Source organism: Chamaea fasciata, unplaced genomic scaffold (genome assembly GCF_029207755.1).
Source record: "Chamaea fasciata isolate MVZ Bird 193981 ecotype frontalis unplaced genomic scaffold, bChaFas1.0.hap1 SCAF_6, whole genome shotgun sequence".
In the NCBI taxonomy this organism is placed as follows: Eukaryota; Metazoa; Chordata; class Aves; order Passeriformes; family Sylviidae; genus Chamaea; species Chamaea fasciata.
The window spans coordinates 16,466,646-16,492,442 of NW_027094091.1; the positions used below are offsets into that span (position 1 = coordinate 16,466,646).

At 35.2% G+C, this 25,797-nt stretch overlaps 1 protein-coding gene across 1 annotated transcript in view; it reads left to right on the forward strand.

The window, feature by feature from the left end:
* The window catches only part of SLIT2 (slit guidance ligand 2), a 128,146-nt gene that overhangs the window by 8,101 nt on the left and 94,248 nt on the right, over positions 1–25,797 (forward strand). Inside the window, exons 2-3 of the mRNA XM_066184901.1 lie at positions 13,527–13,598; positions 21,886–21,957. Coding sequence (XP_066040998.1) covers positions 13,527–13,598; positions 21,886–21,957 — 144 coding nt within the window. The remainder of the gene's footprint in view (positions 1–13,526; positions 13,599–21,885; positions 21,958–25,797) is intronic.

Here is a 25,797-nt window from a genome sequence, read left to right on the forward strand (position 1 = left end):
TGGGTTTGCCAGAACAGCAATTAATTTTTAGAACTTCCAACTATGAAGCTGTGCTTCAGAAAGCAGTCTATCTGTCTTACATAACATTAAGTTTCATTGTATACGTGTCATACCTTAGGAACATCTTGATATCCTTGAAGAAATGTGGCAGTGAAATGTAGACATATTGTCTGTAGCACTAGGTAGGGTTTACAAATACAAATGTTTGTATGATTGGGTTATTCCTATCCATCATTAGATTGCATCTCTCTGGAGCTATAAGTACATCTGTGCCTGGCAGGCTTATGTTATCACTGATGCATATGGGGACCATGTGTCAGTCTTCCAACAAAGATATATAGCCTTGTGTAGGAGCAGGGTTGGATATGCTTGTGTTTCAGCCTCTAAATCAATTTCTGGGACCTTTGCTACAGATGTTTGAAGCTGCAGGTCTGTAAAAAGTGTATACTGTAACATGAACTGAAACAGAAGAATAAGCATGAGAAGGAGTTAGCCATATGGCAACAGATAGCAAGTGCAGTGAAACCTGTGAAGAAGCAAATTCTCACACCTTCTCAGCTATGTGTAAATATTGTTTAAATTCAATCACCCCAGAGCTCAGAGCTGGTCCCGTTCTAAAAGGAGACCTGTTCGTACTCAGGTAAAAGAGTGAGTACAGATGTTCCTGCTGTTGCAAGATGCGTGTCCTAGGATTTTTGAGCTAGTTAAAGTCTTCCTGAATTCCCCAGAAATACAAATGGATTCACACTGAATGCTTTAGCTAAAAGCCTGGCTATATGGTGCTGAGATGTTGATCTGTTTAGTGGCTATTATTGATACAGGCACAATGCCATGTGTTCTTGTATTTAGCCTTATTTCTTGAATCCATTTCTCACATCCATGCTTCAAAAAAAATGCAGTCACTCTAAGTATGTAAACATTTTATAGTATATTTCTGAATTAGTCCTTAAGCAATAAGGAAGCTTATGCATTGTTTGTTGTTTTGTTTAGGCATTTAGGTTGGATTTTGGGAAGGGGGGGGGTGTTTTTTTGGTTTTGTTTTTTTTATAAGTAAATTTAATAGTCTCTTGTCCCATTACCCTAACTGTTCTCAGTGTGTATGTGCTCAGCTGGATCTCTCTTTTCTGAAGCTGCCCATTGATTCACTGCAGGAGTGTGTAGTATCTTGTGAATGGAGACATCAGTGCCACCCTTTCTCATCCTGAGTGTGCTGTGCTCTTGTTTTATTTCAAGTGCTTAACTCTCATCGCCCCACCTCCAACTGCCTTATGTGCTATCAAATAGCAAAACACAGCACCAATCCTCCGGAATGAAAGAATCCTCAAACAACAACGAAAAAACCACCACCCTCCCCTCCCCCCAATCCCTCTTTACCCTAATTATTAGGACTTCTCAGTGGGACTTTCTGGATAGTTACTTGAGGCAAAGCTCCATCAGCTACTTAGGAGGGTATGGATATTGGCTGAAGGGAAACAATTTAGCAATTTGAAAAAAAAAAGGCTTGAAAACATACAGATGGAGGAAAAACATCTGAAAGGAAGGAAGATGGGTTTTAAAAATGTAATTAAGAGCAGCTACTTTTTGATGCTGTCGGTGGAAAAGTGCAGTCCTGGAACAGAAAATCAAGCTTAAAAAAATGTCTGAATGGAAATTACTTCTAGTGAAAGCAGCTCAACCTTTTTGCAAGTTTGAGGGGGGGAAAGGGGATAAACATGGCAGAAGTAGCAATACAATTTCAGCTTTTCTATGAAAAATACTAAATTCAATTTTGCATTGATTATTTTTTCCTAGAACATTTTAATGTAATTTACATACTGGTATTGTGGCAACAGCATACAGACAGGGCTATTAAGAAAAAATGGGATTTTTCACATTCTTGAAATGTTGAATAGGAGCACTCTGCTTCAGTTTTTTACCCATGGTTGTTCATTTTAAGATTAAGAAAGCAGTTGTGATTAATTCCTTCTGGAATGGTGAATTTTCTTTCTATTGCTTACATACATTTTTACAAGGGTTTTAAATTCTAAAGAGCCCCTGAATCCAGCTAGGATGCACTCTTCTTCTTTTACAGACCAGTTGTACTGCCTCTGCTGTATTCTCAGCTCCTTTTATTAGAGGAAAATACCTCTTGAAATTCTGATATGGCACTGAAAGGGAAAAAACTGTGGTGACAGAAGTTTGGGGGAAGAGGCTGGAGCAGTCACAGAAAGATAAGGCAGGCTCAAGAAGAAAGAAAAACCTGGAGCCCTTGAACAGAAGAAACTTGAGACTTGACACTTCTGGGATGCACAGTTAGAGTATTAAAGTAATTTAATCATGGTCAGTGGGAAGTTTTACTTCCAGAGTACCTGAATGTATGTATCAGTAATTGCCCTGAAGTTTCTCTACAATTTCTTTTTTCTCCTAAGAGCTTTAATTTACCAGCACATATATACCACACAAGAAACACAATATACAAAAAATTCCAGTCATTCCATTATTCAAATAATTGAGCTTTTTAATGCTGTTTTATAGTTCATTGTCAGTGAAGTGGAGGATAATACAAATACATATTTCTTGTCCTTTCCATTTATAGTTTTCTTACAGAGAAGCTTAAAAGTTTAAAGCTTTACTTTTCTTATTAAAAAACTTAGTTTTTTGGTCCAGAAGCCCAGTGGCGCTAGTCACTGTAGATTGTTACACAGAATAAGAAAAATACCAACGAACCAGCAAACACTAGAACAAAAAAGTTTCTGTGAAAGACGTTGCAGTCTGAGAAATGACACATGGGTGTAAGCACATGGGTATAACCAGAAAAACAGTAATTTAAAATTGATAGGTAGCAATGATTGTAGCTTAGCCATTGTCAGTTTTTTTAAATCATCCATGGTAATCCTTTTAATAATTTGCTTTGGTGTCTTTCACTGTTTTAGCATAGTTTTTGGCACTAACAAGCAACAGCCTTAAAGCTTGAAGCATTGGCCCTTCATATGTATTATGCACCTACAGATACGATACAAAGCTAAGACTGTACGATAAATCTGTCTTATCAAGCAATCAGCCCATCTCGAGAGACAATCCCCAAATTGCATCATTCGACTCAAATGAAGGAAGTGAGCACAGTGCTGTTCAGCATTAATGGGCTGCAAGATCTTTTCTAGTTTACTCTCCAAATTTTTCCCTGTCCCTTGACAAATTGTCCAAGGTTAGTTTTACTGTTAGGAAACACTTGAACTACTCAGGTTATTATCAGAGTAAAAGTTCGGAGCTATACTTCATAAAAAATGTGTGTGTCCAGGGATGTAATTATTACTTGTCTGTATTGGAATTGCAGCTCTGCATAATGGGCTTGGATCAGGAGTCTGCTCTGTTCTGTTTTGAAGAAACAGAAATTGTCACAGCTTGCTGAGTGATTTTTCGGAAGAGAATATACAGGATTGTAGGCTGTGTAGTGAAACTAGACAATGTACCAGACAACCTTTCAATCAGTTCCTGAAAGTGCTTACAGTTTCAATTCCAAAGCAGGTGAAACAATATTAAATATTAAAGACATGTTGACAGCTGCAAACTTATTCTTAAAAAGAAGTTTTGTTACAGGGAAAAGTAGTGATAGATTTTTCAGATACTGTTGAAGAGGTCTTTTGGAAAATTAAATATGCCATCTCATCTATTCTTAATGTGAGCAGATCTCCAGTCAAGCCAAATGGATGTTTCAGCCATGCATATGCTGAGTGTCTAACGTACCAGAAGAAGTGAAAGTTACCTGGCAGAATCTTGTTTTAGTCTTTTAAAGTTCTTAACTTACAGTGCATGTCAAGTGTAATAGTTGATTAAAAATTAATCACCAAATCACCTATCAGAGACTGGTAAAATGAAAATAGCAGAATCTTCACCCTTTCCCTACACAGAATCACACTTTTGTGGCCTTGTATGAAAAAATGACACATAAAGATTTAAGGGGTTGGGTTTTTTTTTATTTTTCCTTCATTTCCAACCTGGTTAAAGAAAAAGGAGAGGAAAATCCATGAACAAAACCCATATCTAACCCAAACCTCCCGTGGCACAATTGGAGACCATTTCCTTTTGTCCGGTCACTTGCAGGAGAAGAGACTGATCCCCACCTGTGCACAACCTCCTTTGAGACAATTGTAGAGAGCAATGAAGTTTTCCCTGACCCTCTTTTTTACCAGGCTAAACACCCCCAGCTCCCTCAGGTGCTCCAGACCCTTCAGCACCTCCATTGCCCTTTGGACATGCTCCAACCCCTCAGTGTCTTGTTTGTGGTGCACGGCCCAGAACTGGACTCAGCACCTGAGGTACAGCCTCACCGTATGGAAATGCATCCATATGGGTAAAAGCCATTTTCCACTCTGCAAACTCTGAGTAGGGCTGTAGGTCAAGGATACCCTCACACACCACAGCTGTGCTGCTGTCTTGGGCCCTATTAGGGAATGATAGTGCTATTAGGGATGCATGATAAGCAGCAGTCAGTAAAATGTCACTCAGTGCCTTCCTTCAGCTTGACCAATTTGAGACTGTAGGGAGGATAAAGAATTGTCAGGTTTTTCCTTTGGGAGGTGAGGGGTGTTCTTAAGAGCTTCAAGTTTTTCTATGAAAAGGATTAAGCCAAAGCCAAATTTGAAGTAGTATTTTAATTCTCTCTGAAACTGTGGGTGGTCCTTTCCTCTTTAGGAGCTACAACATGTAATTTCCTTTCCTGTTTTGTTTTGAGGTTTTTGTAGTCTAAACAAAAGAGAATTATATATTAATTTAGTGGAACAGACTATTAAAGAATGCTTTCCTTTTCAAAAATAATTTCTAAGACTCCAATAAAATACATGTGTGGTCCTAATACTCCTATTTTATTGCACAATTAGCATTTGCCCTGCTAGGCCACTCTAGAACAATAGAGAATAAATGGTGAATCTCCTTAAGCATTTATTTTCAGTAGTATCAGAGCATACAAATTGATTTAAGTACACTTTTGGAGACACTGTAGAGTGGAATTGATTTTGCAGCCCATAGGTTAACTTTTCTGCCAAGACTGAGATTGGAGGTTTTGGCTTAGTCCAAATCCAAAATGTATTCCTATTAAAAAGTAAAAGTCCTAGTAATTGTACTCTGTGCTATTTAGAGTCTGCAGAAATCATCAATTACTTATACTAAAAATTATAAGTAAGTTGTGTATTATATTGCAGGGATATGAAGAGTCAGGCTGGTTCCCAAACAAAAGAAAAAAGATTGGCACTAATTATCAGAATTTAAATTTTGGATGACTTATACTTAATTTTAAGGTTGAAGGTACTGATAAACTCTGGAGATTACCAGGCTACCAGTACTACTGTTGTGTAGTGCATTACTTTTTCTCTTTTGCTCTATATGTTCTATACTTATACATAAATGATCTCTCTTCTTTAATAAAAAATACATAAAGTGGATTAAAAGATTTGCTGCTTAAATAATACAGATAATAGTATGCCAAAAGCTATAATAAGAAGTACATTTTGATTCCATAACAGATTTATAAATGGATGACATTTAAAAAACCTCCAGCATTAAGAATGAAAGAAGCATGAATGATAGAATCAAAAGTGCTATCATTAAAAAATGAGAGATGTAAGTGGGCTGGGAAATTCAGTCTGAATATTCTTAGGAGAAACCCCACATTTCTTACCATGAGAATTGCTGTGACTCTAATCATTCAGTCTACATCGCAGTGATGGTTTACCTGTGTTGTGAAATGTGAAATATTCACTTGGGCAATGTAGCTCACCATGGCCCAGGGAGTGATCCTGCTGTAGCGTGAGAATAGGTTATGTGCCTACTACGTGCAGCATCTGAATCTCTAGGGAGTCAACAGAGCAAATGGAAATTAGTGATGCAGAGAGAACCTGAGATTCTGTCATCTAAATCTTTCTCCTCAGTTTTGTGCTCCTCAGATCCACGGTACTGCTGACACGTACTGCCTTGGTTTCCCCATCTGTAAAAGGAGGTTAATAGTAGCTTTCTCATACATGAAATTTTAATCCTCCTATGGGAAGCAGCAGCAATAATGATTTACAGAACTAATGTTTGAAATTATAATTTATAGGTTTTATCTTCATAAGGGGATATATATGGGCCTTAGAGACCTATTAGCTACTGCTGGTATTATTGGACATCTTTTGTATCTTCAATATGAAGAGAAATAGCTGCAGTGATTGTTTTACTAGAGAACAAAAGAAAAAAAAACACATTGAAATTAATAGGAAGCTAACTAGTTTATTTCACAGTGAAAGAATAATGGTACAGCAGAGTTGTTGGTTGTTTGGTATTGTTTCTTTGTTTGTTTTACTTTCTCAGAATAAGAGTTCAGACTGAATTTTTAAGTATATATTTTTAAACATTTCCTTGTTCCATCTTAATCGATCTTTAGGTCTGCCAGAAAGCTATGCTTGCTAAAAGCACATGACAAGCCATTTGGGTATAAGATTATCTGTATGAATAAGTGTTGCCAACTTGTTATACAGTAACTGTATAAAGTTAAAGCAAGCATATGTCAGTATTCTAAAAATTAACTGGCTAAGCCTCGCTTGACTGATGGGAAAGGTACTTAGTTGTTTGCATATATTATTGTATTTGCTGAACATGGGATAAAAAATGTTGTGTTATAATTAAAACATTTGTGTTTGTTTAGTAAGCTCATGTTACAATATGATATATTGCTGTCATGATGGAATTCCTAATAGGCTTCAGTAGCTCCAGTTCAGCTGAGCTACTAATTTAAAGGATGCTCCTCCTGCATTAACACCACGATGTCCAGTAACATCTGTATTCTTGATGACTTTGTATTTTGTTTTGATTTTCATTACATAGTTTTGAAAATAATTTTTGTACTTACATACTTTATCCTAATACAATAAAACTTGTGGTTGTCAAAGCATGCCCCTTTGACATCCAGAAAAGGTCTTAGATCAAATTCCTAGTCATGATGGAACTTTGCAGTTTAGGAGTATGGTTGTATAGTGATAAATGAAGTTTCACAAGCAGAAAAAAACCACTGGATCAGAACTTTTCCATGTTAACCCAAGACACCTAATACAGAGTAGAAAAACGTATTTATTCAAATCCTGAAAGTAGAAACCTGGCATTTTATGAGTGAAATCCAAGTCAGAGATCCATTGTAACATGCAAAATCTACTTTGGCATTTCATTCTCTCCTCTGCATTGGAAAGCCCATGGCTATGGCAGCTTTTGCAAACAGAGGCAGCTGCCAGTGTTCATGATAATGTGAAATAACCTTTTGCCATCCTTCTCTGGAGACATTTCAAGACACACTTGAAACCTGGGGCTGTGGCTCCCTTGCTGTCATGTTGCAGCATGTTCACACCTTCCATATCTCAGATTTTACTGGTGTTTTCAGTGCCTCCCAGTGAGGTAGAGTACTTTGTTTTCCATGAGATCAAAGCCAGGGGAATAAATAATAGCTCTTGGTTCTTGCTCTGGAATAGCATTGAGGTTTTAGATGATGTGCCTCATTAATGTGATTGTGACCAGAGAAGTACCTCAGACCATGCAAGACCTCACAGATATCTTAATGATGTCCAGGATCCTGTGAGCAGCCTATGCCCCAGCCTGTTTCACAGGCTCTTCTTGCAAGGAGCTTTTTAGTGAATGGGTAGTGCATGTCTTCTCCCTCCCACTTATGTTTTTTAAGGTGTACTCAAATACAGAAATCTCGTAGAAATTCTGAACTGTACTGAAGAAAACACCAATCATAATAGAAACAGCTGAAATGGACATGACCATAAATTAATTGTTTGGTTAGTTTTACTAATTTAGAATAAATGTCTAATTGATACTTAATATTCCCAAAAAGAAGTTGTTACTTGTCCATTAAAATAATCTGATTGACCTAGGTGATAATTGTAGGTCCCTTTCAACTGAACTATCCTATTCTAAAATACGCTGGTTTTTTCACCATCTTTGTATTCCAAGTGAAATCTCCCATATCTCATCATATACTTGATTTTCAGTCAAATAATTTAAATATTTTAAATAATTCTCATTCTTTTATTTCTTTGAATGCCCGGTAGTCTCATTATGTATGAGACTTTGCCACTTTATACAGGCATGGAGAATTTCATGCAAAATGTAGCTACCTAATGTTAAAACTATTGTTTTCCAGTAAGGGAGAAGTACTTAGCAAGGCTTACTTAATATATGTCACTAATATGTAAATAATTGTCAGGATGCCAGTCATGAAATAGCCACTTTCTGAGATGTTTTTATAAACTGACATAAATTAGTAAGCATTCAGTACTTAGTTGGGCTGAGTATTTCTGCCTTTTCCTTTAAAAATCAAGACACATTACTCATTCCCAGTACTCAGTATTTTGTGAAGTACAGAATGGCAGTATAGATTTATGATATCACTGGTCAGACACAGAGGGAGGTTAAACCATAGAGGGAAATAAAATTACAAGTAATTAAATTTACAAGCAGGTTTGCCATCTTCAAAAGATTTAGTGTTTCAGAATGAACAATGATTTAGCCAGACAACAAAACTGTGATACAGCCTTAGCAGTTTATGATATAGATATTTCATGTGATGTTTCAATTTATATAATTAAAAATTGAGCACTCCTTTTAAAGGGTATATAGGATATTCAGCTGAGAACCATACATGGTAAGTGATAAAATAACTGCAATGCAGTACTGTTTGCATTTTTTAAGAGCTGAAACATTCTATCAGGATCATTAATTTTAGGTTATCTCAGGGCTTTATCTTCAGATAAGAAAGCAATACTATATATAAGTCTTCAATTTTTTTTTTTTTTTCCCTGAGGACATGTTAGTATCTTCTATTGGTGTGAATTTAAAATGTTCACAGGACTTTTAAGTTTTGGGTTTTTTCCCTGATCCAAATTAAATCCCTGATCCAACTTAAATCTTTAGTCTTTAGAAACCAGTTTAAAAGCTGAGGCATATGTGCCTATCAGAATCCATTGCATGTAAATTGCCTTTATCTACTTTGTTTAAAAACAAATTATATTTTCCATAAGCAAAGTAATTGCAGAACTTACTGCATCACGAATCTTAGATAATCTGTAGTTGTTCTTCTGTTTTTATTGATGAGTTTGAATACTTGGATAGACTGTGTTAATTATAAAAAGTAATTATTTAGATGCAGCGTATTTAGTCCTCTAGAAACACACACCTGACCTTCAAAGAGAGAAAAAAATAATAAGCAAGTTTTTCAAAACATTGCCGTAGTTGGCCAAAAATTCAGAAATCTGTGTGCATTCTCCACTGTGTATCTTCACTTATAGTGGGATTCAGCTTTGTTTGTGTAAGGATTTGGTTTTCTGTTTTTACATTTGAGAGAATGGGGTTGCGGCCAGGATATTAAAACTCAGAAGAATGCTTGACATATGCACATATATAAGTCTTAAAATTATCTGAAACAATCTGCTGTACCCCAGTGGGTTTGTACATCTAGAGCAGCAGTGATGCTCATGTGCCTCTTCTAAAAAGTCTCTGTCAGCTGCTGCCAGTCTAACTCACCCAGGTGGCTTTTGATACCAATCTGCTATTTAACCCCTTTACTACCTTTTAACATGAGGAAACAAACCTGACAGTTGTCCTTGAGAACATCTCCCATTCAGAAACTGAAGTTACACCTGGCCCCGAGCACAGGTTTGGTGATGCTGGAGCAAGGAGGAGCGGTGCAGCACAAGGGATGAAGGTGCTCTGCCCACCACTGAATGACATAAATGAAGTCCACAAAGTTGCACTAAGGAATTTTCTTGAAAGGTCGATGTCTAAGGCACCCCCCTTTAGACTTAATAATTTGGAGTGTATCTCTCTAGGAATTATATAATAGAGTCAAGAACAAGTTAGTTGTAAGAGGCCTCTATGACAGCTAGAATCTGCATAAAGATGAATTTGTCAAAACATCTCACTAGATCGTTATGTTCTATTTAAAGAAAGAAATTCTCAGATAGCCTTGGCTTTTTCACTCTAGCTGTATTTTTTAAAAAATTCTGCTTTTCTAGAGTTATTCTGGATTTTAATTTTTTTTAACCTTACATTAAAATCCAGAATAGCTCTGGATACCTGGGCTGTAATATTAATGGAGAATAAGTTGTTCCAATGAAAATTTCTTGGTCAGATTGACACTTTCTAATGTGCACCAGGTTCATACTTTTTTTTTGGAAAAACACAGATGTCTTCTTATAAAAGTAGGACGTTTTGTTGTATCTTGGCTTAAATATTATTGAAATCCTTAGACATTGTTTCATCTTAGGGGTATCTATTTCCATCATAGAGCCTCTATTCAAAGATTGCCTATTTTTGAAATGGAAGATGACGTCTACATAGTTACATGTGCAGCAATACAATGACCGTCAGGCTGAAAACGAGTTTTGCGCCTTTCTTCACTACAGAATATAAGTCGCAAAGTCAAATCAATGTAATGGCATGCAAAATTGGCTGCTTTTATCTGCAAAATAGATTTTTGCTCCATTTCCCTTGAAAGTCACAATGCACCTTGTGCTGCTTGTGGCCTTTTTCTTTTTGAGCAGTCTAAGAATTGCGGTGGAATAGGTTCAAAGATCAATAAAAAAGACCTAATGCCGCTTCTGAATTGTGAAATGTAGGTGTAATTTATGCAAGAAGAAAAAGTTGAATGTTTGTTTAAGCCCCTCAAGGTCTTTATAAGGAAACCTTTTTACACTGAGCAGATGACAACTTGAAGCAATCAATAAATAATTACTAAAATTTTTCCTGCTGTAAGGAAAATCATATTTTTTTTATGGGAAGTAGAATTTAGCAGTGTAGAAATGAACTTACACTTTTGTGTACAGAAACAGGTCCAATTTTCCCAAACCAGCTGATGCATTGCAAAAAGATTACTTTTGGAAAACAACATTTGCCAACCGTACTTAGCTCTCCACGTTTAAATGTATGCTTTAAACAATGCCTTGTTCATCAAGGTTGGGAACCTTTGCAGTCAAGTAGTTTACATTTGAAATGAGCTAAAATTACCAGGGAACACTATACTTCAGTCTACTTGAGCTTCAGCTACACAGAAATGGTGTCGACTGTGCCGACCCAGCAGTAAATCTAGCATGCAGTTAGTTAGTCTGCTGTCTTTTGCATTTGCATACACACAGACATACCTGTGCACACATAGAGCCTCAGTGCATTGTCTATTGAGGAACCTGCTGTAGCTGAACAGTAGCTGTCACTTGTTAAGTCCTTGCATTTGTGCCAAAATTTCCCATGGAAGCAAACAATTTGACCATTGAAATTTTCTGTTACATTTTTAAAAATAATTTACATTTGGCCTCAATATTGCTCATCATTCACTTTTTTTTTAACTTATATAGAATGGTGAATGATGATGCTCTATCAAATACCATGAAAAGCTTAATGCACCGTTACCCATTATCTCCTGTAGTATATATTTATGAGCACGGCAGTAGCTTACGTAGATATATACATATATATGTGTTATAAACTAATCATTGATCACGATACAAATAACTACTGCTAGCTTAGCAACTTCACACACAGTTTTTATATAGGTAAAATGTATTAGGCAGTTAAACAGAAGTGTAAATATAGATATTTCTGTTTAGGCTTATAAGGGAATTTTTTTCCAAGGAAGTAGGCTGTTAAATCATGTTACCGTAACAAATACTGAAGGCTGCTTTTTCATTCATTGCCATTGAATTTATTGTCAGAGCAGTGCAGTCATATCCCATTTCCAGATTACTTTGGTGGCTTGAAAATTAAATCACAGCTCACAAATTCTCTTTTTTCACACACGATTAATAATACTAAAATTGGGTCTAGTTTTAAGTATACTTTGCGAGATATAGCAGTGCAGTTAGGTGCATGAACTGTGAAAGATTTAGTAAATAGAAAGTAATTTTCCATAAATTTACAATGAATTGGATAAAACAAAATTGCTGTCAATGTATGTGGAATTATTTTCAAAATAATTACATTGATACAAATTTAGTTAAAGTTGGGCAGCATGGGGTTTTAAAAAATCCTCAAATCATTTTTTGCAAGTTCATAAATCTGAAAGGGATCTTCAGGAGCGATGGCTCAGAACTGGAATATGAGCTCATGCTAGATTATGTTTTAGAGAAAGAATATATCAAAAGCATTACTTTTTATGTCTAATCAACTAAATGATTCTTGCTTGTTCACTTACTCTGAGCTAGATCTTTTATTTCTGTGAACTGTTTTGCAATGTGTCTCTAAAAATTCTCTCTGAAAAAGATCCTCTAACAATGTCTCTGAAGCTGAAGATAGAGAAACTTTACTTCTGTTAGGAGCTGGATTGCATTTGGTGTGCTTCTAGAGTGAAGATCCTGGATCGGTTTTAGCAAAAAGAAATCTAGTTAACCACAAGAAAACTGCTGTGCAAATGGACTTAAAATCCCTCTGTAGAGACACCTGTGTGCATCTGATTTGTTTGTACTTTTTTATTCAGATGCTCAAGAAAGCTTCTTTATGTAATTTTGTTCCCCATATTGTGTATAGATCAGTGCATCTTGGAAGGCTTCCAAATGAAGATCTGATTTCATAATTTTAATACAGCAAGGTACATAGGCCCCCTACAAGACTTCAAACATTGATGTACCCTGTGTGATAGGTGTATTTGGTCCAGGGTAGAAAACTATTGTCTGAGGTGAAACCTCCAGACTGCATATGGTATAGATACAGCAATAAAGACTTCAATGTATTTATTGGTCATCTCCTATTGCACTGCATCATTGCCAATACTGCATAGCATAAATGGAAGGTTCTGGATCCTAGTTTGCTTTTGGTTTTTTCTTTTTTATTTTCTCTGTCTCCTCTGCTATTATCTTCAGTTCTCTAGATTTTATTTCCAATATTGACCTGTGAAGGACAAAAATGTTTCTGGGTTTCAGAAAAAATAAAGGGCTGTTAATTCATACTGTTAGCAAAAAAACACTACTGGACAATAATTTTAAAAGCGTTTTAATAATATTTCTCTTTCATAAAAGATAATAATTTCTGATAGTGTGGTACAGCTGATCGTAGAGGGATTTGGGGGAGAAATATTAGATATGTGCTGTAGAATGTATTTTTATTCCTTCTTTTAAAATAGAAGGCACTTGATACTGAAACAAAAATCAGAAACATATTGATCTCAGATATTACTCAGCTTCATCATTGTTTCTCAATAGCTCACTATTTGTTCTTTTTGCTGGATTTTAGTCTTCCTTACATAAAACTGAACATACTATCAAACATGGATTTGGAAGTGTTGAAAAGTGGTAACAGTTCTGCTTTTTTTTAAATTTTATTTTTCACCATATATGTTGCTATTTTGTAAAGAAACTACTTAGTGTGACGTAGATAAACTTTTGAATATTATTGCTACTTCTTCAATTAAGGCATCAGTTGATGTATTAAAATAAGCTTCAGTGCAAATATTGACTGAACCTGAAATTTTTTTGTTACACGCAAAACTAAATTAATATATATAGAATTTTTTACATTTAACTTATTTTTTTTCTTAGTGATCTTAGTGAAAATCAGATTCAAGCAATACCAAGGAAGGCATTCCGAGGAGCAGTAGACATAAAAAATCTGTAAGTATTTTCTTCTTCCTTCCATATATTCTGATGATAATGCTTTGTTGATGCAGTGCTGGTTTTTTTGTTTTTGTTTTTGGGGTTTTTTTGTATCAGATATCTTTTTTCTAAGAACTGTTATAGCCGCTTAAGGAATATCTTCATAAAAATGATATTTATCATTTGCTTTGGCAAAATACTTCAACATATCTTAAACATCCTCAAATAACCTTATGGAAATGTAAAACATTGAAATAGAGTTGAAGACAACAAGGCATTATGACTATTAGTTTATGAAACTGGAGTTTAATATTTGAATGTCAGGCAATTTGAAACATTTTATGGTTTCATGTGGAAAAAATCATTTTGCCTTGGTTTTAAAAGTTTGCCTTTTGTTTGCTTGCATAAAAGAAAGAAAAGTCATGCTATTATCTAGTTTTGCAAGCATATGTTTTTTAAACTTGTGTGACTATTTTTCTTGCTCAGTTTTCTTCTGTTTTCTTTTCTGAAAGAAAGGTACTTTCTTGGAGATAGTGACTTGGAAGTTCATGGGCGGGTTTTGAATTCTTGTGGTTTCTAAATGTGAAATATGTGAGTTTCAAGACAAAGCAAAGCAGTGACTTTTCGACATTCTGTTCAGAGTGGTAAGTCAGTTAAGAGGAACGAACAAGCCAAACAACCTGAAGATTGTGATGAACTTCTGTAGTAGAAAACAATAGGTCATGCTCTCAAAAGCTATAACCCTTGCTGTAAGCTAAGGACTCATCACTTATAAACAACCAACAAAGACATAGGACATAAAATACTGGATTTCAGAAAGACTATGGAGCTTACAGCATGATGCAACTGTGAAAAAATATGATTGCTCTCTTATGTGGCATCAATAAATATAGGGAAATATTAGGTTATAGGAAGTTTTCATGTAATTCCTGCTGAAATAATTTTTATTAATTGAAGTTGCCATTGCTAAAAAAGAAAGATGAACTTTCTAGTTGTACTGCTTTAAAAACAAGAGTGGTCTGTGATTGTGAAGGGAGGGTTGTGATGTATCCTCAGTAGGAGAGGATGGGACAGGAATCCCTTTGCTTTTCTGTCTGCCTGTGATGGAATCCTCTTCATTCTGCTGCCTGCAGCACTGCACACAAATTGGTGAGGAAAATGTCTTTTTGAAGATTTAGCAGAATGCCCAAGAATTTACCCTACTACAGTTCTTCCCTGCAGTGAAATTCTATCATACCTCAGTGGAAAAAACCATTATATTCAACTCTATTGTGCTCAAAAACATGCAAGGGCTTGTGATTCTCAACGTCGCCTTGTTACTTTGTTTAATTGACAGTTTATGAGTTTTTATTCAGAATTAGTCTCATCACTATACATGGTCCAAAAGAGGTTTGGCTACCAGAAAACAAATACTTGTATATCCTTACTAAAAATTGTCATAAACAGAATTCCATATTTGTTCTAGTTTTGGACATTTGTTCTAGAAATAGCTTAGTAGCTGAGCATGATGTTATACATATATTATATTATATTATATTATATTATATTATATTATATTATATTATATTATATTATATTATATATATATATATATATATATATATAATGTGTAACAACAGTAATTACATCAGTTTCAGTTTAAATTACTGAGCCTTTTTTTTAAACATGGAATGATTGATGGCCATCCAGAACAGTAGCACTATTAAGCTGTTTTAAAAGTGGTTAACAAGTTTCACTGAATTTGACCTGATAAAGTATTTTATATTCCTGAATGGAGACTCACCATTCTCTCATTTCCACCAATACCTTCCTTCTGAATCAGGAGCTGGAATATTTTGGAAAACATCTTAATATATATTTCTTAGTCTTTGCAGAGCAAAGGGAATGAGGTGTTAACTCAGATAATCTGAAGGAAAGTGCTTCCTTTAAGGTTGATAATACCAGTATAACCTCCTGCAGTATGTTAGCTCTAGTGTGCTCTTGTTGTTTTGCAGAAGAAGCTGTCTTGTTTCCATAAAATGCATCCATGGTGGTTTTTTTCTGGACATCTTAATAATGCTCACCATACGGATTCTGTAGAAGATAAAAGCAAAATGGGCAAGGCATTATGAGAATTGACAACACGGGCAACCTGCCACACCCTTCTCGTAAGAAGAATAAGAAACCCTGAGAAACATTTACGCCTCACAAATGTAATTAACATCTAATTGGAATTACCCAGATTCCCATTTGTTATGCCTTTCATCTCATAATGGAGAAGAGTTTGGCTCTGTCTCCACCCTCACCTGAAACAGCTGTAGGCAGCCAATAAGATCCTCCCTTTCCCCTCTCTCTGAAGGCCAAATGCAGTTCTTGCAGACTGTCCCCAGATGTCACCTCCTTCAACCCTCTCTTGGTGGCCCTGTTTGGACTCCGTCTTCTGCTGGGGAGGCCAACACCATGCACCATCTCACAAACTCAGAAGTCATTTCAAAAATGCCAGAGTGTCCCTGACTTCACTCTCACCAATGCAGCCTGGTTGTTTGTAAAGCATTAAGTTCTTCAGTAAAAGTGACAAAAAATGAGGGAAGCTATTCTCTCATACTACTCTATGTTGTAGTAGTTCTCCAGACTAGAAACCCAGTATCCTTTATTTTGGCAGTTCAAATGTAGAAAAACTAAATAGCCACAGTGTGTCAAAGTCTCAATTTTTCTATTCAAAGGAGTATTCTTGAATGACTTAAAGAGTAATACACTGTGTACACTATAGTTACTGATTTGGGACTTGAGAGAAATTAAGGTGAAATTCTGGAAATATAATTCTGAAAGTTACCCTTAACTTGCTGATTTGTCAAGGAGAAAAGTACTGACCAAGACATTAGATTCTTCAGAGAACACAGTGGCACCCACTTTTTAAAAAAATAAACAGACATTATCATATAAATGGGAAAATAAACACAGATTTTTAAAATATACATGTTAATGAAAGTTTCATAACCCTCCCTGGTGATACAGTACTCACACTGGATGTGAAAGATTCTTCAGATTTTCCCAAACTCAGGATTTTTTTTGTATTTAAGATGGTAAGAAAATGCTTTGGGTGCCCAGATTGTAAGCTTGAATGGGGTTGTTTTTGAAGCTGGTTGAATTAGGAAGAAAAATAACAGAGTTACTAACAAGTGTAAGGCACCACTGAAAGAACAATAGTGCTATGCTCTCCTTTTGAGTAGATTTTGGCCTTATGACTTTTCCATTTCAAGTGTGTAAAATTTTATAAGATTCCAATTTTCTCTTTCTCTGTGTAATCAATACTTGGCAGAGGATGGAAAGGAATATACCAATATCATGGTGGAATTGTGATGCTAAATATATGCAATCTTGATCATTACCAAAAACAGTAGGGCTCATTTTCACCGTATCTTGTGCAAGGATCTTGTTCCCTGTTTTTCTTGTCATGCTCCTGGCCTTTTTTCAACTACTCTCTTCTTCATGTTCATTTGGTTCCATTTTTTCCCAGCAAGAGGGGGAGACTGTAGCTGCCATGCCAGTGATAAAGGCTGCAGAGCAATGTAGTAGCTTCACACATTAAATTGCCTGGGAAATGAGGGAAATTAGTGAAGAGGGAGGCAGTCACCAGCATCCAGGCTTGAGTCCTTCCCAGTACACTAAGCTTTGTCCAAAACAACAGCAGTATTACTTGTTGTTGCCCTTACATCTCTTTTATGCTGATTGTGAAACATTTAAAGCTGCCTCTAAAGACATAAATGAATTTTGAATTAATCTTTTTTTTTGGGAATTATTGGACTTTTTAAAATTTCAATTATTAGCAGTTGAAAACAAGATTCCTGATGAAGATGTTCTCATTACTTATTTCTTCTCAGATCATGCATAAAATTCCACTGTAATTGGTAGTTGCACTATACTATATAGTTGTAATGGTACAAGTGCTGTTCCAAATGCATTGCTTGTCTAAGATATGCTTAAATAATCTAGCATTCAATATTTCTCATGCTTGTTCTTACTGGAAATATCAATTGAACTGCTAGTCTGTTCAGCCACCTGTAATTCAAGTTTACATAAAGAAGGATTTTCACAGGGTGTAGTGAACTATATTCTGTGTATGCTTAAGTTTTTTATTACAATAAAAAATACCACTGAATCCATGAAGGAAAGAATAGAGACACTTTTCTAGTGCCTCCTAAACCTTTTGTTGCCAAGCAGATTGGTGACTCTGTGGCCTTTGGGGGAAAAAAAAACCCAAAACCAAATTTTTTCTGACTAATAGTTAAAATAAATACTATTTTTAAAGTTCTGTTTTCTTTTAAAAAGTTATTTCTTATAAATGTGGTAATATCTTTGAATCACATAGCATATAGATTTTTCATTTTGTATACATCCTCCTTTTGATAACATTCTTCTGTTTCACTTTTACTTTTTCTTTATATTATTGTCCTCCTGTAAGATAATTCTGGGATTAATGAAGTAGAATGCTAGACAATTTTTAGAGGATTGAGCAGTTGAACTATAAATCTTTTAGTTTCTAAAACTTATAGTTTGTTCAGCAAGTATGTGTTACTTGGATGTAAATTATAATAGTCTTCGGAAACAAGCAGTTCTTTGAAGTTTGAGAAAAACAGAATAAATTCTGGTGCTTTTTTCTTACATCATTTTTAACTAATTCCTCTGAAATTATTGATTTGTCTTGAAATTGAAATTGAGAAGTAAGTAAGAAGTAGGAAACATAACTCAGTTCTGTTGAAAAAGTAGCTCTCACACAGGACCACGAAGTGTCCTTAAACTATGAAGAACAGGAGAATAAAGCAGACAAGTGTTTGAATTGTTCCAACTTTCAGCATTCTAGGAATGAGTAAAGGAGGTTTTCTCTGTCAAGAGTCAGAGAACAGATTTTTCCTGTATGAGGGTAGTAGTTTTTAAATGTATGCAACATCTTCTGTTAGTCATTAAGTGTTCTGTGGGATGACAAAGTTTATTTTAAGATATTTATTTATCATTATCTGGTAGACAACATATGCCAGAAGGGAAAAAAATATAAATTAACAACAGGTTTCTGCAGCATAAGATGCATCCACAAGAGCAATAAATAAAAAAAGATGTATCCACAAGAGCAATAAATAAAAAAACATTTTAAAGTAGGCATATTATTAGTTGAATGCTTATTATTCTTACTAGTTATTATTGCTAAACTCACATAAACATTGACATTCTAAGCAGCAGTAGATTAATTCAGTTAGATTATTTCATAAATAAAATATCCAGATAATGCTGCAGGCAGAGGTGCAAAATCCAGTGAATTCTCTGTGATGATGGAAGGATTTTGAATGTGACAAGTGTTGTTTGGTATCTTATGAGCTTCACAGGAATGGCAGTGCTGAAGCTTTGTGAATGTTGGAGGCAGAAAGGAACAGCAACTTCTCAAAAGCATGGAGAGATCCCACATAAAAAGACCCAAAATGGAGATGGAGCAGGCAGAAAGATGATAAACACAAACTGGGGAGAAGGGAACGATGAGAATGGGCCAGAGTTGCTGGTCCGTGTCTGGTCAGCTTCAGTTCTCAGAGTGTTCTAATAATTTGAAAAAAAAAAGAAAAGCAGTTTTTGGGAGAAAAAAGAAAATCTTTCTAAGATGGAATTAGGGTTATTTGTATACCCAAGAGCTTAGTGGTGAGAAAGGTTTCATTATGGTATTGAAGATTTTTATGTGTGGTTTTTAAAGTCATACTTAAGCAATAGAACGTAGCTTAAAATTAGATAAATATGTACTTTTTAATTTCTAGTATTCTTGCTTGTGCCTTAAGTCATAGATTAATACATACTTGCTATCCATAACCAGTTTTATAAAAAAAAAAAAATCACATTGCTTGAGTATATCTGTTAGAAGTATAAGCTAATGTTACAATGTTTGTGGAATATTGTCTAACGTTCTTTTTGGGTCATATATACAGTGTAGGTATCCTTACCCTTAACCTTTACTTTTACCATAAATTGCAACTCAAGCCAGTCACACAGTCTTCAAAGTCATGTCCCATTCATAGCTTAAAAAAATTAATACAGGTATATGTATCACAACAACTGTTCTTCATGGTGTATGTCTAATCATTTTTATATTATGGTTGTTAAGTGATGGAAGATAATCTAACACATAAAGAGGGTAGCATCTTTCAATTTTTAAACAGTAATTGTTAACATGAGGGAATATTTTTCCTCTCCCATCTGCAAACTTCCCTTCCTCAAACTGAAACCAATTTGTTAGTTCAGCTCAAACAGAGCACTTTCTGCTTTAATCTTAATCTTTCTGGTAAGAAGGTTTAAATGGAAACAACTCACCCTTCACTAAGGTAGTGATCATGGTGACTCATTAAAGGAAGAAGTCCAAAAGTTTTCAGGATCACCACAACTGCTGCCAGTCTAGTGGAAGAAATCTGCCTTTCAGTTTGTGTAGGACAAGATTTGCTCAAGTGCTTTCTCCGCTTTAAAAGATTTTCCTTTGTGTATAATACGGATGATTTAGAAGAAGCTGTGTCAGCACTGATTTATACATTGACAGCTAAGGATAATAAGATATGGGCAAACATACAGCTCACCCTTTTACAGATTAACCTGCAGACTGCATTAGGCAAATTTGATGGCATTAAAAGATTTTTCCAATTTGTCTGGAAACAATTTCTCTTTTGTATTGTGTCAAGGGTAACATTTCATGCCATTGTAGTAATTTAAATAGCTTTGATAAATTGTTTTAGAGGTTAGAGAATTGTACTGTGTATATATTTTACCCCTTTAAAATAAAAGGCTATTAGCTTAATTGTTAAATGAAATTCATTACTAAAAATTGAGGAAGCCTTAAAAAGTAGACCTAAATATTCCAACACTGCAGCAGTGGTGTTGTAACATTGCACCAAAATGATTAAAGATCATATTCAGCAACTGATAGTTTGCATTTTGCTTTCAATACACAGAAACACAGGCACTGTTACAATTATGACAATATTTTATTCCCTTGTAGTAGTAATTCAGATGAAACTAGAAGAACTTTATAGGAGTTGGTACATTACATTCAGCAGTGGGTGTGATGATTTATTAATAAAGTAAAATGTTATCACAGATTCAGAAGAATCACAGAAAATGCTTCAGTAAAAGTATCATTAACCCTGCTAGCTAATATATAATTGAAGACAGAAGGGCAGAGTTCATTTGTATTTTGTTCATTTTCTTAGTATTGTTCACACACATTTACTCATATATATTATTTGACACTGACAAGCTACCAGCTTAGAGAAGTTTTTAAAGTGAGGTTTTTTTATCATCTTTGCTTTGCAAGTCATGCCCTGGAACGCATAAGACAATTCCGTATTTATAGGGAAAGCTTTTATCAATAGAGAAAGTGTAATTTTATATTTGCATGATTGTTAATTTAAGCAGACATTTTTAATTGGGCTATATGTGCTGTATCAATGTTTTGAACTGGAAAGGTAATAATCATCTTCAGAGAAACTAATCTAAATTTTTCATAACTTAATACTTTAGGATTAATAATGTATGGGATGGATTTCTGAGTTTTATGTCTAGAATTCAAGTGGTCCATTACAACATACTCTCTGCATATAATTGCAGACAGCACAAAGTCTATAGAAAACCAGATACTGAAGGTTACAGCAGAAACACTACTTTCATTTGAAGCAGAACTAAAGGAGATAAGTAAACAGGTCTGTAAATGCCTTGGACACTGTTATTTCTACATGTAGACATATTCCAGGAGGTAATTACTCTAAATCCCCTGCCTACCCGGGGGTAACACCTCCCACCTGCTCCAGGCATGCACACACGCAGGGAGACCCCTAAAACCGGTGTCTGTCCCTGGTCCCCGCCGCGGCGGGCGGAATTAACATGCAGCTGGGCTGCTCTGATAAATGGATTCTGTTAGGTCACCGAGGGGATGCGTGTGACATTAAGTGATTTACCGTCCTTTACCTTAATGAAATTGTTTCAGCAAGATGACGCTGAGAGCTTTTAATGGATAGCTTTTCTTGATGTAATGAAATTGCATTCCTTTGGCATTTAATATAAGGTGCAGTTATTATTTACTGGAGCTTTCCCAGGGCTGCTGTTTTGCGCAGAGAGTTGAGAACAAAAAGGAATTTCTGTGGCAGCGTGCAGGCCGGCGCCGTGCGACAGCCTGGAGCGGGCAGCGATGGCCAGAGCCCTTCCCTTCGCCCGGCCTGCCTCAGCCACCCCTGCGAGAGGCTTCCCCTGCTCCTCGCCTTGCCAGCACGCCTCTCCCTTACAAATGCCTTCCTAATCTGTTTAACAGGCAACTGGATTACAACCAGATCAGCTGCATTGAGGATGGGGCATTTAGGGCTCTGCGTGACCTGGAAGTGCTGTAAGTATTTCTTGTATCTCTCTTACTTGTAGCGAGAGCTCAGTGTCTGGGGAGTACTAATGTAGCAGCTTATCTGCAAGCTGCAGCCTGGTGTCAGGATGGTCTAGTGAAAAGATGTCTTAAAACAATCCACTGCAATGTGCCATAAAATGGTAAGAAGATATGGAGAGGCATAGATACTCCTGTACTCTCCAAGACAGCCATTAAACATAAAAATAATAAAAAAAAAGCCTTTGGCAGACACTGTAAGAAAAGAATATATTTCATTTTTAAAAGGGGGAGGGCAGCAGTACTAATAAACCCAATTAATTTTGTATAATTATCCATTACTGTTAATGTGCTGGATATTTTCAGGATTGCTTTTGTTGTATAGTCAACATCAATCTGATCTTTCAGACTCAGTATAAGGAACAATATGCTATATCTGTTTGACAATCTGGATGTTTTCACAGAGGCACTTTCTAGCAAACACTACTGCTATATGTCAAGATGTTTAGCATGTCCATGTTAATAGCTTCTTTTTAAAATATTTTTTCTGCATAAATACATTTGTATGTGTAGGAAAATGTCCTTTTTTGTGTCACTGGAGATTATTACTGCCACACTTTCTTTGCATACTTTTTTTTTTTCACTTTCTTCAAGTGGCTATCAGTGAGGTTAAAGGTAACAAAATTATCATCTGAGAATAGTTACTGTAATGAGCAAAGTGCCTTAGTTCTCAAAGAATCTGAGGCACAGGACACATTCCTGAAATATTTGCTCTGTCAGTCAAAATGACGTATATTATTTGGATTTTCTTCATTAAGAGAAGTGAAAGCATTTGTGCATCAGTGAGTTGCCTTGTGATAATTTGAATCACTCCTGATAAATCACAACTTGGGGAGGGTGAGAATATGGGTTTTATTGAGTTGGGGGTTTTTGGGTGGGTTGGTTTTTTTTTTAAATATTCTGAAGAACAGAAGCTTCTCTGGTAGTAGATAGTATCTGCAGGTCTAAGAAACCAAAGAGTATGTGAGTAGATGGTAAAAGTTTTTTACTATTAAACACTAGTTGGTTTTACTTGTAAGTGAATGAAACTTGCAGCCAAATTTGATATTATTTTTTTACTTGCAATGATGGAATAGCAAGCCTATTGTTAACTCCCTGGTATAAAGCCATGTACAATATAGCGTAGGTTCAATACTACATCTAATTGTTAAGTTGATGATTAGTTGTCTGTCAGTAAATGTGATGTTCTCTGAGATTTTTATGTTTGGAACATTATATGTGAAAGAATATTTTTTCAGGGATGGCTTAATCTGCTTATTATGGTTCGGTTTGGGGTTTTTTTGTTAATATGACCTTTCTTTACAAGTGCAAGGCTATATGTTTATCAAAAAAAATTTCTGCATGTTTTAGTGCTTGAAATTTTAGTGTTCTTAAAAGTCATCCTTGCAGTTGAGGTCAGGGGTACAATTTTTGCATTGATTTCAATGAGTGGAAAAAAGAGGAAAGTAACCTGCAAAATAATAGTCTGCTGAAAAGTATGTAGGTAGAATTTTTGTGAATGAATATACATAGTCTGTTAGCATTGTTCAAATACATGACTAAATGTTTGCTGTCTTGACTTATGTGATAAAAATTATGTAAAGATTCATGACATTTTGAGAAATTGAGATAGATACTTCAAACACTACTAAAGGTTTTGTATCTAATTAAGTTTCCTTTACAATATGGCTTAAAGAATGAAAGCTGTGTAGATCAGACCATAATAGAGTAGATCAGACCACAGAGTAACAAATAAGACTATGCATATTTTTTTCATTTGGAGTCAATTATTCTAACTAAGCAGAGAAAGTGGATATTACTTCAAACTTCAAGTCTGAGGTAAAGCTTTTGAACAGATTGTAATCCTGTTTAGTAATAGTTTGAAGTGCTTACGAAATTAACAAATCTTACATCTTGGTTAAATAATTGTAGAATTCTAGAGGCTGTTAGTGTTAAAGATACAAAAATACCCTGAATATTCCTCCCCATGATTTTCTGTGAAATGTTAGTTTTCCTTTGTCTTTGGTGGTTTTTTTGGTTGGTTTGGTTTTTTGGTTTGGGTTGGTTTTTTTTTGGTTTGTTTTTTTTCGGGGGGGAGGGGGAAATCGGCTGTATTTGGGAAACAGATTATCAGAAAAAATATAATGATGACATGTTAAAAGAAAAGTGTCTACAAAATCAAAAAAAAACCAGTCATCACAGTCTTTGCTATAATATGTAACACTTAGGTAAAAGTATTGAGCCAAGTTTTTTTAAATTTCATCTCTGTAATGAAATTAAGCATTTTTTATCATTACAGAGAAATAACTATAACAACAATTGAATTCCATATGTATCCCTTACATCTATTCTTATATCTAATTTTCTTTACCCTGAAAAAATAAATTAATAATTCATACATACAAAATAGCAAGGCAAACATCAAATAGCCAAAACTGGAAATTAAAACATTTGTAGATATACCTTCACTTAACAGCTATGGAAATATTGGCTGATTTCTCTTCCCTTCATTGAAAAGATATGATTTTAAAATCTTGTAAGAAGTTATGCAGGAAGAACTGTGGGAGCCATCATTTACCATGTGGTCGTTGTAAAAAAACGCTGCCACAATTTAATGACATTTATTCATTAAGACACCTTTTGTGGATGTACCCAGTACATTGGCCATTTTCTGTTGTTTTATTTTTTGTTATGTTTTGAAAAAGGGCACAATTACTCTATTTAGTTGTTTTGGTTTTGTTTTTTTTTTTCTTTTTTTCTATTATTTGTCTCTCTGTTCATGTATCCCTAAGAACACACAGGGGAGATCCCTTATGCACAGCGAAAGAAAGATTTAGTACATGGAATGAGTAAGCACACAAAGGTAAAATACTGCACATTGCACCCATAATTAATTGCTTGGTTAATGTGGAGATATATGGCCTGATCCTGGTCAGGGTGCTGTGATTGTACCTTTCTGTGTTTCAAGATTAGACAGTACTGAAAAATTTGTTCAAAATAGGTACAAATTATAGTTTGTGCTTAAAAAAAAAAGAAAAGGGAAAAGGAAAATACTTTCTCTTTCAAAAGGGAGAAAAGCTTTTTTCAGTGGGGGTTATTATTTATTACTGTTCTAGTTACATAGAGCTCATTATCCTTTCTTCTCCGATGATTAATCTCTAAGTCAAATCTGCAAATTCTGTTTCTTGCTTCCTTTTTTTGGAGTCAAGCTTGCTTGCATTTTATTTGCAGCCTAAAGATAATATTTAACTGCAAGTTAATTCATAAAGTTTCTGAATCTTTACAGACTACATGTAACTGAGTATAATGGGTCTGTGTAGCCAAGAATTAGCTAAGATTCATTTCTAGTCACTATCTCAATTTCCCAACACCTTGTCTAAAATTTAAATTACTAGTTTGCTAAAGTGTTATAATTCCTGACTCCTATCATATTGGAAGCTCCCCTATTGTTCATCCAGCTCTGGATCATCTATAGTAACTCATTCCGTATAAAACCTAAGCACAGCCCAGAATTAATCTTTTCTAAAATTCTTGGAAAAACCCATTCAGCTCTTCTTTCATCATCTCAGAAGCTAGAAAGAGAAGTCAGTATCCTAGAACCAAGACGTTTTCTCCAAGGACACTCATTTTTACCTCAGGATGTTAAGTTTGACTTGAATGCCATAGATGTTATCAATATAGGTGGAAGTTACTTTTGAGCCAGTTATAGGCTACTGTGATTTCTTACTTAGGAATGGCAATACTAAGTAATATTACTACTAAGTAATACTACTACTTACATGGTAATGGTAAAACCATATTTCGTTTGTTGGG